Here is a 16,622-nt window from a genome sequence, read left to right as displayed (position 1 = left end):
CTCACCTCAAGTATGCAAGAGGTTCCTGGCTCTGCTATTCCACTTGCTCAGTCTGTGGAAGGAAGCAAAAGATGTTTTAACATTGGTTAGCATGAGAAGTGACTGCTCTCATCAAAATATCAGGTGTAGCTTGCAGGCTGTGATCAGAGACTTTCTAATGAATTCCGTCTGCTACTGTTGTATAATAAAGAAGATGACTGGCCTTTGGCTCTCGTTCTTGGTAGGGTGACTCTAAATCCCTGGAATTTTCCAGGTAACAGGAGTGTCTTTGTTATTCACGAGCCCCTTAGATCATACTTGAGTTTCTGCTAAGAGATGAGATGACTCAGGATGAGGGCTGGTCACCAGGAAGACCAACCTGTGATTTGAGGGTTGGGGCTCTGAGCCAGCCCACCTTCTGGGAAGGGGACGATGACTGGGGATTGAGTTCAATTCCATGCCAATGAGTCAATCAATCATGCCTATGTACTTAGACTTCAGTAAAAACTCTGGATGCCGAAGTTCAGTGGAGCGCCCTGGTTGGTGAACACGCTGATGTGCTCTGAGGGAGAAGCACACTGATTCCACAGGGAATGGGCACAGAAACTCTGAGTCTGAGACTCTCCCTGACCTTGTCCTATGTGTCTCTTCATTTGGTTGGTCTTGAATTGTTTCCTTTATAATAAAACTATAATTTTTTTTTTTGGCCACACTGTGTGGCTTGCGGGATCTTAGTTCCCCCACCAGGGATTGAATCCGGGCCCCCGGCAGTGGAAGTGCAGAGTCCTAACCACTGGACGCCAGGGAATTCCCAAGACTATAATCTTAAGTATAGCACTTTCCTGAGTTCTGTCAGAATTCTAGCTAAATGTAATCCTGAGAGTTCTGTGGGCTTCAGTTTTCTCATGTATTAGATGTTAAATCAAAGCCTTTTATAGGCTTTTTTTCTAGTATGTGTGTGATACATTAAATGAAACTAACCAGAACGGGGCTTGAAGTGCCTATATTAAGTCTTTTGCCCAATTTTTTGTTACCTTTTCCTTATTTATTTGTAGGAATTCTCTATACTGATGAATCTTTTGTTGCAAAAATTTCCCCCCTTAAGGTGTCCTTTTTTACTGTCTTTATGATGCTTTCTAATAAGTAAATGGTCTCAATTTTAATGTAGTCCAAATTATCCATTTAACAATTAATGATCCATAAAAGGAAACAAAATTGAGTTATTTGTAGTGAGGTGGATGGACCTAGAGTCTGTCATACAGAGTGAAGTAAGTCAGAAAGAGAAAAAGAAATACCGTATGCTAACACATATATATGGAATCGATAGCTAGTGGGAAGCTGCTGCATAGCACAGGGAGATCACCTCTGTGCTTTGTTACCACCTAGAGGGGTGGGATAGGGAGGGTGGAGATGCAAGAGGGAGGAGAAATGGGGATATATGTATATGTATAGCTGATTCACTTTGTTATAAAGCAGAAACTAACACACTATTGTAAAGCAATTATACTCCAATAAAGATGTTTAAATAAATAAATTAATTAACTTAAATTAATGATCAGTATTTTTTATAACTCACTTAAGAAATCCCTCCCTAGGAAAGGTGGGAGGGAGGGAGATGAAAGAGGGAAGAGATATGGGAACATATGTATATGTATAACTGATTCACTTTGTTGTAAAGCAGAAACTAACACACCATTGTAAAACAGTTATACTCCAATAAAGATGTTAAAAAAAAAAAAAAAGAAATCCCTCCCTCTTAAGGTCATGAAGATATTCTCCTTTATTGGCTCCGAGAAACTTTATTATTTTGCCTTTCACATTTAGGCCTATAATCAACCTGGAAATGATTTTTATGCATGCTGTGAAGCAGGGGTGTCCCTTTAGTTTTAGTCTCAAATTCCCTTTCTTGACTCCTTCAGACTTACTATGCAAAACAGCCTTTGGATTTGACATTTCTTCAAGACTCTGCCTCTTGGATTATTCTCTGGCTGCAGTTACCATAGCCTGTAAGTGAGTGACAACTTGTTCATGAATCCATCCAGGTTTCTGGCACATCTTGCCCAGCCAAGGCTCAGGGCCCCTGTGCCCCTCTGTCTGCAAAAGTTGATCAGAGTCTTTTGGATAGATAAGGAGTTCTTTTGAAGATCTTTTTTTTTTCTCTGACTCTTGAGGCCTTATTTCAATTTCTCACACATAAAAGTAATTCAGTAGACATTTGTTGAATAAATGAATGAATGGATGGATTAAAATTAAATATATGTTAATAAGCATATACCATGAAAGTAGTTTAAAATACTCAAGTAATATGTATCAGTTATTGATGGCTGTTATGAGACAAGGATCTGAGAAGACAGAGCCTTCAATCCTGGTGTGAGACACAGCTGCTCTTACAGAGAAGCCCATGTACTCTAAGCTTGTTTTAAGCAACACGACTTCACACAATCTGCGAGGTTCCCCTCAACAACCCAGATCTGGAACACTTTTAGAAACTGAGTTCAGCGCTGGGTCTTCATTTGCTATTAACAAGCTAATCACTGATAGCAGCAGCCTGGAGGCAACATGTATTATCACCATGCTGGACAGGGAAGTCTTCTGCTGGACTCAGGCTGTAGTCATTGATTTCTTCCCACTACTACGTAGGAATGGCAGGTGATGCGCTCACGCAGGACACTCTGGGCTACTCTAGGCCTGTCGGCCGTAACGTCACCTATTTCTCTTCAACTCAAGAAACAATATTGGAATCCAAATAAGTGACAGTGTGACATTACAAGGAGAACTCTGGATCTGTTTTAATTAATTTTTTAGAAAGTAAAAGTTATAAACTTCAAACTCATACCATCCATTCCCAACTTGGGGGACTTAGCAGTTGAGGGCCAATGGCTGTGTGTATAATGTATTCACAAGTCTTCTAGGCTCCAAATGAGAAAAATGAAAAGGCCATGGATGTACATGTAATAAGAACAAAGAGTGGCTGTACATTTTTATTTCAAGTTATCAGAAGCCTGGAGCAGATTCACCAAGGCAGGCTCCTTATATGTGGAATATACTGTGTGGCTTGTGAGCGACCTCAAGCAATCGGATTTTAGTTATCAATAAAGTATTTCCCTACTCTTGGAAGACACTGAGCCCTCTGAAATTCAGACTGTGTTAAATTGTTAAATTTAACAAATCTGTTTAACACAGATAGTTAAAACCAACAATTACCAGAAGCCAGTCTTTCTTTCTTTTTTCTGTTTTTTAACATCTTTATTGGAGTATAATTGCTTTACAATGGTGTGTTAGTTTCTGCTTTATAACAAAGTGAATCAGCTATACATATACATATATCCCCACATCTCGTCTCTCTGGCGTCTCCCTCCCACCCTCCCTATCCCACCTCTCTAGGTGGTCACAAAGCACCGAGCTGATATCCCTGCAGAAGCCAGTCTTTCTACCACCAGCACATAGCATTATATCTTTGAAAAGATTACTTCAATGCAAGAGCCCATCTCTTACTGTATATCAAGAGGAGGAAGCAGACACAGTACCTGAGGTTTTCCTTTAAGAAATTCAGGTAGCTGAAATTCTCCTTTATAGACCTGGAAAAACAAAGCCAAGTATGAGTTTAAGGAAACAGGTACTGTCATCATCACTTTGGGATGCTTGCAAGGACTGATAGTGGCTGGGTTCACTGCTTCCTTCTTGGCAAGTTTTAGAACGGGAGGGAAACCCGTCAGTTCAGAAGCAGCCTGAGTTGAGGACTGAGTGAAATCCCTATTCACTCTGACCCCACCTGCTCTACTTTTGCCTGGGTGCTCCCAAATTGTGGGCTGGCTGGGAGAGGGCGTAGAGTCTCTGAAGAAGAAAGAAAAGCATCCAACTTGGAATTGGAACATCCCAAGTTCCAATCATTTTAGCTGAGAGAGAAAGCAAGCCCTAGGCCTTCTCTCTCCAGCAACCAACACAGAATTCACATAATTTAGGAATAGGTTCCTCCTGATTTCCTTCTGACATCTCCAACCTTACAACTCTGGATTTAATTCAGCTTTACTTTTCTTCATGTACCCAATAGTCCCATAATAATTTGAATATTAGGTGGTTCTTAAAATGATATATACTTTTAACCTTGTAAAATCTTATAATTAAAAACTTACTCTTTTCAACATATAAAATTATGTTTCTAATAGCAGCAATAATTAGGAAATAGTTTTTCAAAAGATGTGTAAGATCTTTACATAGAAAACTATAAAATATTATTGAGAGAAATTAAAGACCAAATAAATAGAGAGACATACCACTTTCAGGGACTGTAACATTCAACATAGTAAAGCTGTCCATTCTCCTCAAAGGATTTCCAATAAAAATTCTAGCATGCTTTTTTGGGGTAGGGGTAGGGCTAGGGCTAATTTCAAGCTGATTGTAAAAGTTTTATGGAAATGCATAGGGCCAAGAATAATCAAGGTAATCTTAAAAAGAACAAAGTGGAAGGACTTATTCTATCATAATAGAATATTACACACCTATACATACAAAAAAACGCAGCTATAATCAAGACGGTAAGGTTTTGGCACGAGGATAGACAAATATATTAATGAAACAAAATGAAGAGTCCAGAAACAGACCCCCATTTAGAGGTAACTTGTTTATGACAAAGGTGGCACTGCAGAGCAGTACAGTTAGAACAAATAAATAAATGTGTTTATGTATATAATGATATACCATACTGCAATTTTAAAAATGAACTACTACGAAACCAACAACGTAGATGAATCCCAACACATAATGATGAGGAGAAACAAGCCAGATCTCCAAAAATAATATACTATTGACACATGTCTCCATTTAAAACTTTTAAAGCTCAAAAATAGGCAAAGCAACTCTGATGTTAGAAATCTGTATACTGTTTACTCGGGGGAGGAGCAGGGTGGAAGTGATTGGGAGGGGGATGGGAGAGGCTTCCAGGGTGCTGGTAATTTTCTGTCTTGATATGGGTAGCGATTATAAAGATGTGTTCATTTTGTGATCATTTATTGAGCTATGACTTGGATATTTTTCTCTATGTATGTTATACTTCAATAACAAAACTGAAAAAATTAAGCCAGTAGCTTAGGAATTTACTACACTCGCTCTGTCTTGCTCTCTCTTTCACACACACATACACACACACTTTAAGTGCAAAGATGTTTGTTTCAACACTGTCAACAACAGAAAAAAACTGGGAACTATTCATGTCAATCAAGAGTGAAGAAGGTCTCCGTCAGCTACAGTTTGATAACTGCTGGACTCGTGAAACTACAGGAAGAAACTATGGATTGTCATTGGGAAGAGAGTCACTGGGTAGCCCCTCAGAGCACAAAGAAATCTTCTAAATGGTGAATACTAAAGCCTACAAACCTAAAGGATTTTTACTTTGTTATAAGATGACTGATCCACTTCTAAAAGTAGCAGTATTCCTTCTGAGATTGAGAGAATGAATGTACTGTTTTCCTGTCTCTTTCTCTGCAATTTCTAAAACCTGGTCTATTCTTTAGGGTCTCTGCTACAGTTCTGGGAAGGCTAAATTAAAGCAGAGAGAAGAGGCTTATGCATAAGATATTTCTTTAGATATGCATCGCACTGGAAGCTGAGGCGAGTGCAGAATAACAACAATGCAGCTGCTAGGAGTGCCTCGAAACCTTCATACCCTCAGAGAGTCCCAGGTCACTGGAGGGCTGGCCTAACTGCTCCCTGAAGAATCTGCATGTCAGAATCCTGTTTGCTTTACCCCAGCACCACAGTCCAGAGACTGTTCCAGCTTTCTTCATTTCCCTCCCCCGTTTTACTGAGATATAATTGACATATAACACTGTATTGCTGTTCCAGCTTTCTGATGTGGGACGTGTGTGTGTATCATGTTAACACTGACTTCCACTGTGCCCGTCTCCACTATCTGTGGGACAAGCAGACACTATATCCAAAGCAGGGGCTCAAGCCATTAGAACAGGTTTTTTGTTTTTGCTTTTTACCAGATTCTCAAGTGTCTTTCCTTCTCCCTCTATTCAGGGAACTGAGCCCCAACCCCCATCCTCCAAGCCTCTAAGCATAAGCTGCTCAGGCTTAGGGTCCTGTGCCTTGGCTCCTTTACCGAACCAGAACAAGTTTGTTTGCCCCAATGCCTCTTACAGTGTTAGTGGGTTTGGTCCCTAAGAAACTTTTCTTATATTCCTCACATCCTCTCAGAAACCAACTTTCCTCTCTCTTAGCTAGCCTCTTCTGCTAGAATTCAAGCAGAAGGTTCAATGCAAGCCCAAGGGGTCATACAGCTAGTTAGTGGCAGGGTGAGGCACGGAAGGCCCTGGCTCAGCACTCTCCCATTATACCAGCTCCTTGCATTTTACTACTATTAGCAAATCTGACTGTTAAATTTTCCCTTCTCTTTTTGGTTTGTTGTAAGGCATGACAGAAAATACGAGTGGGAACATTAAATATTATAAGTGTCTTCCAGAAATCAACAGTTCCAGAGAGGTAAGGCTTATATGAAAGGGGGGAAAAAACCAAAACCTTAAATATATGATGTTACAAATGTAATAAAAAAAAAGGGGGGGGGGTTCAGGATAAGACATCAGACAAAAGGCTCAATCAAAAAATAAGTGGGAAGCTGTCTCCTCTCATTATCCTTTAGGGAAAAAAATGCTTCAAAAGTTAGGAACTACAGTACTGACAAAAAGAACACTTTCTACTGACAAAGCAGTTCCTATTTAGTGCAGGAAACCAAGTACGGCATCACTTAATAAAACCAGCAAAATTAGGAGTGGAATTTCCTCTGCCTAAAGGAACAGTGTTTCTGGACATACTAATCTCTGGTACTAATGAACTGAGGATTTTGCTAGACAGAAGTGAGCTAGGTAGTCAGAATCCAAATGCTCCTACAGAGCCCTCCCACCTCAAGCACTGAAGAACAACAAGGAAACAAAAGTAGGCTTCTGATTTAGAGGGTGCATTGGCAATAAAAATAATATGAACAGCAGCTAAACTTTATTATTTTCTCTGCATCAGGTTAGTGTTGAGCATGCGTTTCACATGTATCACCTTATCAAATCCCACAATCTCCTGAGGGAGGTATTATTCTCTTTTTACAGATGAAGCAACTGAGGCACAGAGAAATTAATTTGTCCAGTGTAGTGAAATGGGAGGCTACTAAGTACCATGATGGGGCTTAGATTTTAAAAGGGTCATCCTAATTGCTTTGTTTAGACTGTAAAGCGCCAAGGACAGAAGTGCGGAGGCAACAGCAGTAATCCAGACAAGACAGGATGACAAGGAGGCAGCGGTCGAGGTGGTGAGAAGTGGTACGTTTGTGGATTTTTTTTTCCTAATCATGTCTAGATTTCCTAACAGACTGGATGTGGAATGTGAGAGAGCAAAGGGGAGTCAAGGATGACTCCAAGGTTTTTGGCCTAAGCAACTACCAACTGGAAATATGAAGTTGCCATCAACTCAGTTGGGAAAGGTTCTGGATATAGCAGATTTTCAGGGGTTCAATTTCAGAAATGTTAAGCTTCAGATGTCTATTAGACAATAAATGAAAATGTCAAGTAGCCAGTTAGATATACAAATCTAGGGTTCATGGAAGAGGTCTGGGCTGGGATCTATACATTTGAGAATCATCAACTTATAGATGGTATTTAAAACTTGATACCTGATGAGATAACCCAGCTGTGCTCAGGGTAGAGAGAGAAGAGCAGAGGACTTAAGACTGAGATATGGGGGCATTCTAACATTAAGAGGTCAGGGAGAAAAGGAAGAATAAGCAAAGAAGACTGAGAAGAGGCCACCAATGACACAGAAGGAAAAATTTAAAAAGTGGTGTTTAGAAGCCAGGTGAAGGAAACATATCAAGGAGGGAGTAATCAATTGGATCAAAAGAGGCTGGGAGACAAGATGATAACTGACCATTGGCTAAGCAATGTGAGGGTCACTGTGACCTTGACAAGAGCAAATTAAGTAGAATGGTAGTTGTGAAATTCTGAATGGAGTGAATGTAAGAAAAAATAGAGGGAGTGGAACTGGAGACAGGAGTACAGAAAACGAGCTTTTATGTAAAGGGAAGCAAAGAAATGGAATGGCAGTGGCAGGGCACCTGGCATAAGTGTAGGGTGTTTGTGTGTGTGCGTGTGTGTGTGTGTGCGTGTGTGTGCGTGCGTGTGTGTGTGCTAAGATAGAAGAATTAAAGGCATATTTGTTCGTTGATGGGAAAGATTCTGCTGGAATGCAAAATGTGATGATGCAGGAAACAGGGAGAAGGGCTTGGGTACACAGGGGAGGAAACGCCTTTGGATAGGAACACGTTCAGATGTTCACTTCTGTTACACAGACTTTCTATTATGACAGATGAGGATATTAGGTCAAAATACTTCCCTTCCTCTAGTCTCTCAAAAATTACACAATAATTTTTGTTTAAAGCCACATTCTGTAAGTTTTCATTATTATGACAATATAAACATCACAGTTACATTTTCTTACACAATTTGTGTTTTAGCTAGAGTTAATAATTGCCTCATATACTTTTTAAATTAATAGACTTTATATGTAGAGCAGTTTAAGGTTTACAGAAAAATTGAGTTGAAAGCAGAGTCCCCATATACTTCCTCTCCCTCTCCTACAGTTTTCCCCAATTATTAACATCCTGCATTACTGTGGTACATTTGTTACAATTAACAAACCAGTATAGACATACTGTTATTAACTGAAGTTTTAGTTTGCACTAGGGTTCACTCTCTGTGTCGTACTTTCTATGGGTTTTGACACACGTATGCACCATTACAGTAGCACACAGAATAGTTCCACTAGCATAAAAATCCCCTGTGCTCCATCTATGTAGCCCTCCCTACCTTCCCCCAATCTTTTTACTATCTCCATAGAGTTGGAATCATACAGTATGCAGCCTGTTAATTGGCTTTTTTCACTTAGTAATATGCACTTAAGGTTCCTCTATGTCTTTTTGCAACTTGATAACTCACTTCTTTTAATCACTGAATAACGTTCCATTGTCTGGATATTTATTTACCCATTCACCTACTGAAGGACATCTTGGTGGCTTACAAATTACAAGTTCTAGCAATTATGAACAAAGCTACTGTAAACATCTGTGTACAGGTTTTGTGTGAACATAAGTTTTCAACTCATTTGGGTAAATACCAAGGAATGTGACTGCTGGATTACAAGGTAAGTGTATGTTTGATTTTATAAGAAACTGCCAAGCTGTCTTCCAAGTGGCTGTACCATTTTGCATTCCCACCAGCAATGTATAAGGTTTCTGTTACTCCACATCCTCACCATGATATGGTGGTGTCAGTGTTTTGAATTTTGGCCATTCTACTAGGTGTGTAGCGGTATCTCGTTGTTTTAATTTGCATTTTCCTAATGACATACAATGTTGAGCACCTTTTCATATGCTTAGCTGCCATTGGTATATTTTCCTTCAGCAAGGTGTGTCTATTCAGATCTTCTGCCCATTTTCCCCGTTTTCCCTTTCTTTCTTTCTTTTTTTAAAAAAACTGAGGTATATCCCCATGGGGGCCCGGTGCACAATGGCTGCAAACAGCAGCCTCCTCAGTAGTGTATGCAGCCTGTTGCCTGTATGGGTTGCCCTAAGGGACCTTGGAGACAGCCTTTTCCAGTGGACATTAACGACTGGCATGCTGTCCCCACCCTAGGCTCCAGACAGGTATGCGCGGTGCCTTTGGAAAAAGCCCCAGGGCACAGTGGCCAGGGTCCACATAGGCTAAGTCATAATGTCCATCCGCACCAAGGTGCAGAACAAGGAGCATGTGCTTGAGGCCCTCTGCAGGGCCAAGTTCAAGTTCCCTGGCTGCCAGAAGATTCACATCTCCAAGTGGGGATTCACTAAGTTTAATGCAGATGAATTTGAAAACATGGTGCCAGAAAAGCGGCTCATCCCAGAAGGCTGTGGAGTCAAATACATCCCTAATTGTGGGCCCTGGACGAATGGCGGGCCCTGCCCGCATGACAGCCTTGGCGCTGTCCCCTCCTTACTCATGCCCACCAATAAATCCTACTTTCCTATCAAAAAAAAAATTGAGGTATAGTTGATTTACAATATTACATAAGTTTCAGGTGTACAACACAGTGATTCATAATTTTTAAAAATTATACTCCATTTATAGTTATTATAAAATGTTGGCTATATTCCCTGTGGTGTACAATGTATCTTTGTAACTTATTTATTTTACAATAGTAGTTTGTACCTTTTAATCCCTTACCTCTGTCTTGACCCGCCCCCCTTCCCTCTCCCCACTGGTAAGCACTAGTTTGTTTTCCATATCTGTGAGTCTGTTTCTTTTCGTTATATTTTTTAGCTTGTTTTATTTTTTTTGGTTCCACATATAAGTGATAATATACAGTATTTGTCTTTTTGCATGTCTGAAAATGTCTTTATCTTATCCTAACACCTGGCTGAAAGTTCATCTGGTTATATAATTCTAGAATATAGTAATTTTCTCTCTGAGATTATGGCATTGCTCCATTGTCTTCTATTTTCCCATGTTTCTGTTGACAAGGCTGATACCATTCTAATTCCTGGTCCTTTGTATGTGATCTTTGTTTTCACTCTGCAAGATTTAAGAATTTTCTCTTTATCCCTGGTGGTTCTATAATTTTATAATAAGGGGAGGCACACTTTCTTCACTCATCGGTACTGGAGATGCATGTCCTTCTGTTCTTGGGAATATCCTTAAATTATTACTTTGATAATTTCCCACTCATCATTTTCTCTATTTTTCTTGGACTCCGATTAGTCAAATGTTAGACCACTTGAATTAAGCCTCTAATTTTTTTTTCCTCTCCAAGTCATCTCTTGGTCTTTTTGTTCTACGGGTTTTTAAAAAATAAATAAATAAATTTATTTATTTATTTGTTTGTTTGTTTGTTTATGGCTGCATTGGGTCTTCGTTGTTGTGTGCGGGTTTTCTCTGGTTGTGTCGAGCAGGGGCTACTCTGTTGTGGTGCGCGGGCTTTTCATTGCAGTGGCTTCTCTTGTTGTGGAGCACGGGCTCTAGGCGCGTGGGCTTCCGTAGTTGCAGCAGGCGGGCTCAGTAGTTGTGGCTCATGGGCTCTAGAGCACAGGCTCAGTCGTTGTGGTGCATGGGCTTAGCTGCTCCACAGCATCTGGGATCTTCCCGGAATAGGGCTCGAACCCGTGTCCCCTGCATTGGCAGGCGGATTCTTAACCACTGCGCCACCAGGGAAGTCCTTGTTCTACTTTTTAAGAACGTTAATTATAGTTCATTTACATTTCTTTGGCTCTTTACATTTTGTTTCCTCTGAGTTTCTTTTTCTATCTTTCTTTTAGTCTCTTTCATGCTAGAGATGTTCTACAAACGTCCAGTGAGTCTTGGCTATGAAGCAGAGTTCTGTTTATGAGGGCTGAGTCTAATTGCAGGTATACTTCCTCAGCCAGCTTTTTTTTGGTCAGGGTTCTCCATGTATCATGTTTGTAGGCTTTTTTGGGGGGGTAGTTAAAAATGTAGAGAAAGCACCACAATCTCTTACCTTGGTACCAGCATTCTTCAGCTGGGTAGAGGTAGAGGATTGAGGCATCATCTAATGATAATTTATTTTTTCAGAAAGCAGACTTTCAGTTAATGCTCTGGTTTTCAATTTGGAGCCCTAACTCTATTCCTGATGTCCTTATTTTCCCTCTAACAGAATGTACTTCTTCTGCAAGGGAGGGGGAAGGGTGGTGATCTGGAAGTCTTACTGCTCTATACAGACTTTTGATCTCTCTCTTTTTAGTATCAGACCTCATCCCCCTCCCCTAATACCTGATGTTTCCAAATCCCTGAACTTTTGTAGGGTTCAGGGTGAACTAGCTTGTTTCTTGTTCCTCTGCTTGCTTGCATCCCCCTTTTTTCAGGCATATAAATTCAGCTATCTTCCACTCAGCTAAGTCATTTACTATTCCTACAACAGCTTTCCATCTTCATATATTGTGTTTTAGTGGTGACAAACGGGTTTGGGGTCTCTAGTTTGGTGGTCTCTGCAAAGCTGGAGATAGAAAAGGAGAAGAAGAGGTGCTAAAATTAAAGGACCCAATAGTACTTAGTTTTAAAGAAACGTGGTGAGGGTGTACTCATAGTATGTATGTTCTCTGAGGTCCATGTGAGTAACGTGTGGCTGGAAGCTCTGTAGAAGCTGGAAACCACTATTTATAAGATTGCTAAGTAAAGGAACACATTACTACTGGAAAAGGAATTCTATGTTATGCAGAGAAAAAGGATAAGAAGGAGAGATGTGTACTTCCCATAACCTTTAGCTGTAATGTTAACTATTTGCAAGACACTGGAGCTGAGGGAAAAGGACTAAGGGGATTTTTTTTTAACCACTCGCTTCCAAGCTCTAACATTTTGCGATTCTGAAAAAAGTTTCTCAAAGCCTGAATACCACAAGGAATACTTTCTCAGTTCCACCCTTGCCCCCTCTAGCAGGCCTCCTGGTCTGTGTCTAACAATTTATAAAGATTACCACACTGCTCTTGATCTTCTCATAGAGCAAAACACTAAACAAGGTCTAAAAGAAATGCATATAAAAATGTGAGCTCCGCATATTTAACCCTGCCTTATAGCTTTTACTTGTGATAGTGATAGCACGCTTCCATTTGAGAGGTTTTGGCTGGTGACGTATACCATTTCAAAAGAAATAACTCAAATAGAAAAGTAAATTGTATTTGTTGTTTTGGGTTTATAGACTAAAGTCAGATTCAAATTTCTGGAGTGAGGTGTAACTAACTCTGTTATAAGCGAAGCCTTCAATTGTGGAATTACCTTAGACTACAGAGCTAGAGAAGGGAGGAGAATTTATCTAAGCTGCCTGTGAAGTTTCAAAAACCCAAGAAAGAAGGGGTTCTGAATACTGGCTGAAGCAAGCAATGCATCATTCTTGTTACTTGTCCTCAGGCCACTTTCAGCTTTCTTACAAGATTAATCAGAAACTGACCAACTATGCCCAGTACCACTTCACCTGTTACCACAGCCTCACCTGTAGTAATAGTTTACAATTAAGGTGTAAACAAAAGTCTCCAAGCAGCTAAAATGGGTGTCGTTAACACATTTGCAGACTGCAGATCCAGTCCTCCATTAGGTCCCTTTTGCTTTACATGGTTTTAACCATCGTAAGTTATCTGGTCTCAACCTGTAGCAATCAGATACAGCAAACAGGAAAGCAATGGGCAAGTACTGATAACTGAGAAGTGACAAATGAAACAAAGGAAGACACAGAAATTATAAAAGGCAGACAGGAAGCCTTGAGTTCTTTAAGAAAGGGACCAAACAGTTCTATATCCTATATAAAGAGAAGATGGGCATTTTCTCTTTATAACACATACAGTAATTTCCTTTGGATGAAATGAAAATTTAAATTATGATCAATTATTTATTTAAGAAGGTAAAGAAATATGTCATCAAAATGCAGAGGAATTCTACACCAAAATATTAAGGTTTGGTCTTAAATGGGACAAATCTGTCCAGAAACCTGACTTTCTAGAATGACAGGTTCCCCAAGGGTTTCAGACAGTCAAGCTTCTACAATTTACAGGAGAAAGTGTCAGACACGTTATGAGGCCTAATTCTGAATCTGGCTTAATCTTACGGAGAATATTAAACTTTATCTAAATTATTTTCATGCTAAAAGTGTTTGTGGCCACATTCCCTGAGATTGAGCCCCCATGATCCCTGCTTCTGGTATTCATGACATGTGTAATCCCCTTCCTTTAAGTGTGGGCTGGATCTAGTGACTTGATTCTAACAACTAGAATATGGCAAAAGTGATGGGATGTTATTTCTGAGATTAGGTCACAAAAGTGTTTCTTCTGTCTTGGGTACTTTTTCTTGCTTATTTGATTGGAAGAAAGCCAGCTGCATGCTGTGAACTGCCTTATAGAGAGGCCCACCCAAGTGGCAAAAGAACTGATATCTCCAGCCAACGGCCAGCAAGGACCTGAGGCCTGCCCACACTCACAGGAGGGAGTTTGGAAAGGGATCCTCTCCCAATTGAACCTTGAGATGACTGCAGTCCTGGCTCACGGTTTGACCACACCCTCATGAAAGACCTTGACCCAAGGTATCTAAATAAACTGCACCTGGATTCCTAATCTACAGAAACTGTGAGATAATACATTTGTTGTTTTAAGCTAATTACCCTAAATTTTAGGGTAATTTGCAATGGCTAAGTAAATAACTAATACAGATTTTGGTGTCATAAGCGGGGTGATAACGTAACAAACACCTAAAATGTGGCAGAAGTTTTGGAACTGGGCAGGAGGAGGTAGCTAGAGGGACTTTAAGGAGAGCAGCAGTAAAAGCCTAAATGGACATGAATTGACGGTAGATTTTAGACTTTGAGGAGGCTACCTGTGCAGGTTTTAAGGAATGTAGGGACACCTGATTAGACACTAGAGGCAGGGGGATCTTATAACACAGTAACAGAAAGTTTAGCAACCCTGTCACCTGCAGTTATACAGAAAGTAGAAAATGAACCAAACGAACTGGATGGTCCAGCTAAGGAAACTTCCAAGCAAAGTACTGAAGGTATCACTAGGTTTCTTCTTGATAATTATAGTAAAATATGCAAGAGAAGAGAGATATTGAGGGAAACATTGTTTAAAAAAAAAAAAAAAGGAGCCATGAGTTGCTGGTTTTGAAATGGGTTTGAAAATTTTTAGCCTCACCATCTTCAATGCTAGAAGCGTAGCGCTGTCACATTTCTTTCACTGATTTTGCTTCCAATGTCATATCACCTTCTCTGACTTTTAACTCTCCTGCCTCCCTCTTATAAGGACCCTTGTGATTACACTGGGCCCACCCAGGTAATACAGGATAATCTCTTCATTTAAGATTCCTTACTTATATCTACAAAGTCCCTTTTGCCATATAAGGTAATGATCGTGTTTACAGATTCCAGGGATTAGGACATGGAAATCTTTAGGGGACCATTATTCAGGTTATAATCAATAGATAAATAATTACTATACTTGGAATTCCCATTTATAAAGAGGAACACGGGGTTGAATAAAATGCTATAGAAATGAAATAGTTCTTACACATAAACAAAAAGCCCCTACATGTATCTTTAAATTTTAAAACAATGACTTATGTAGGAAATGCTCTTATTCTTAGAGATGTGTGCTGAAGGAGCATAATATCTGCAACTTTCAAATAATTCAAGAGCAAAAAAACCAAACCAAAACAAAGAAATCATGTGTGTATACATGTACATAGAGAGATGAAGCAAATATGGCAAAATTTTAACTAATGAATCTGTTACAGGTATACAGATGTTTTCCAAATTTTTCTATAAGTATGAAAAGGTTGGGAAAAAATCAGAGAGATCAAAACAATTTTCAACAGAACAAATATATTAGCCTTAGAAGGCTCATTAGATTATAAGAAATATATAATTTGTGAAGGGGCTGAAACTGAGGATTAAACTCAGGGGTTGGCATCCTACTCTATAAAAGGCCAGAGAGTAAATATTTTATGCTTTGTGGGCTACAGTCACTTTCCCAACTATTCAACTCTGCTTGTGTAGCGTGAAAGCAGACATAGACAATATGTAAATAAATGAGTGTAGTGTGTTCTACTAAAACTTTATTTATGAAACAAGTGGCAGGCCAAATTTGGCCTGTAGGCTGTGAAGTACCAATTGCTGATTTAACTCAAAACATTCTTTCAAAATAAGAGAATTTTAAACAATCTCCAGAAATACATACTAATGACCAAACTGCGCACTGCAGACTTTAAGGTGTTGCTTTTGCTCATTGTGTTCTTTGAAGTGTATGTGTGTACATATAAATTGTTTTGCTCAAAGTGTAGGTACATATACACATATGTGTACACACACACACACACACACACACACACACACACTTTCTCTCTCTCTCTCCAAGGGTTAAAAGATTAGTCTCATAACCCCTGGTTGTGAATTCAAATTTCACTGTAAGCTCAGACCTAATTTATTCCTCCTTTCTGTAAACTCACTGTAAACTCTATAATATAGTTAATCCTTCCTCTCTCCCTGCCTCCTTCTCTTCCCTCCCTTCCCTCTTCCTTCTTGCCATCCTCTTTCCAAGTGTGCTCAAGTGCACAGAATTGGATCATTCATATCCTCAGTTCATGACAAACTTTCATCATTGGTCCATGCTTGGCCTGCTGTTATTTGTTATGCAATCCATTATTTTTTATTAATAGACAAAGCATTCCCCCTTGAGAAACAATGACTTGATAGTTTCACATGCAGAGAAAACACAACTCCAGCCAGATATGATAATGTAGGAAGGAATTTAGATTTTGAAATTTACATCTTTAATTCCACTGGGCTCTTGTAGCCCACTAGAGACTCATTATCTCTAAAACACAAATATGAAACATCTGATAACATGTATGTTTACATATTCTCATTTGTCTTAAAATATTTTGGCAGCTTTGCAAGTCTCAGACTGGGCTCCTGAAGCATTCAATAATCTTGTGCTAGAAACAACAGACAAATGTTATTAATACTATACTCCCGATATCAAGAAGAAAAAATATTAATCAGCTCAGAAGACTGATCTGCTCCTCCAATAATGTTTTTTAAAAAAAGTGTATTGACTGACTTTTGGGTGAAGTTGGACA

General features: G+C 39.5%; 1 protein-coding gene and 1 non-coding gene across 12 annotated transcripts in view; one reads left to right on the top strand and one right to left on the bottom strand.

The window, feature by feature from the left end:
* Nucleotides 1-16,622, bottom strand: part of TPST1 (tyrosylprotein sulfotransferase 1) — a 185,309-nt gene that overhangs the window by 6,397 nt on the left and 162,290 nt on the right. For 9 of the 11 annotated variants that reach the window (XM_007106745.3, XM_007106744.3, XM_055089719.1 and 6 more), the window contains exons 4-5: nt 3,507-3,557; nt 6-52 (exon numbers count right to left, since the gene is read on the bottom strand). In XM_007106745.3, coding sequence (XP_007106807.2) covers nt 35-52; nt 3,507-3,557 — 69 coding nt within the window. In that variant the 3' untranslated portion in view covers nt 6-34. The remainder of the gene's footprint in view (nt 1-5; nt 53-3,506; nt 3,558-16,622) is intronic. The other 2 variants (XM_028500101.2, XM_028500100.2) reach the window with 1 other exon arrangement.
* Nucleotides 9,476-9,609, top strand: LOC112065627 (small nucleolar RNA SNORA70). The gene has a single exon (XR_002892133.1). It is a non-coding gene; the product is annotated as a small nucleolar RNA SNORA70 (small nucleolar RNA).

The sequence above is a fragment of the Physeter macrocephalus genome, chromosome 14 (genome assembly GCF_002837175.3).
Source record: "Physeter macrocephalus isolate SW-GA chromosome 14, ASM283717v5, whole genome shotgun sequence".
Classification (NCBI taxonomy): Eukaryota; Metazoa; Chordata; class Mammalia; order Artiodactyla; family Physeteridae; genus Physeter; species Physeter macrocephalus.
Note: the sequence above shows the minus strand (reverse complement) of the source record. Positions and strands in the feature narration are given on the sequence as shown.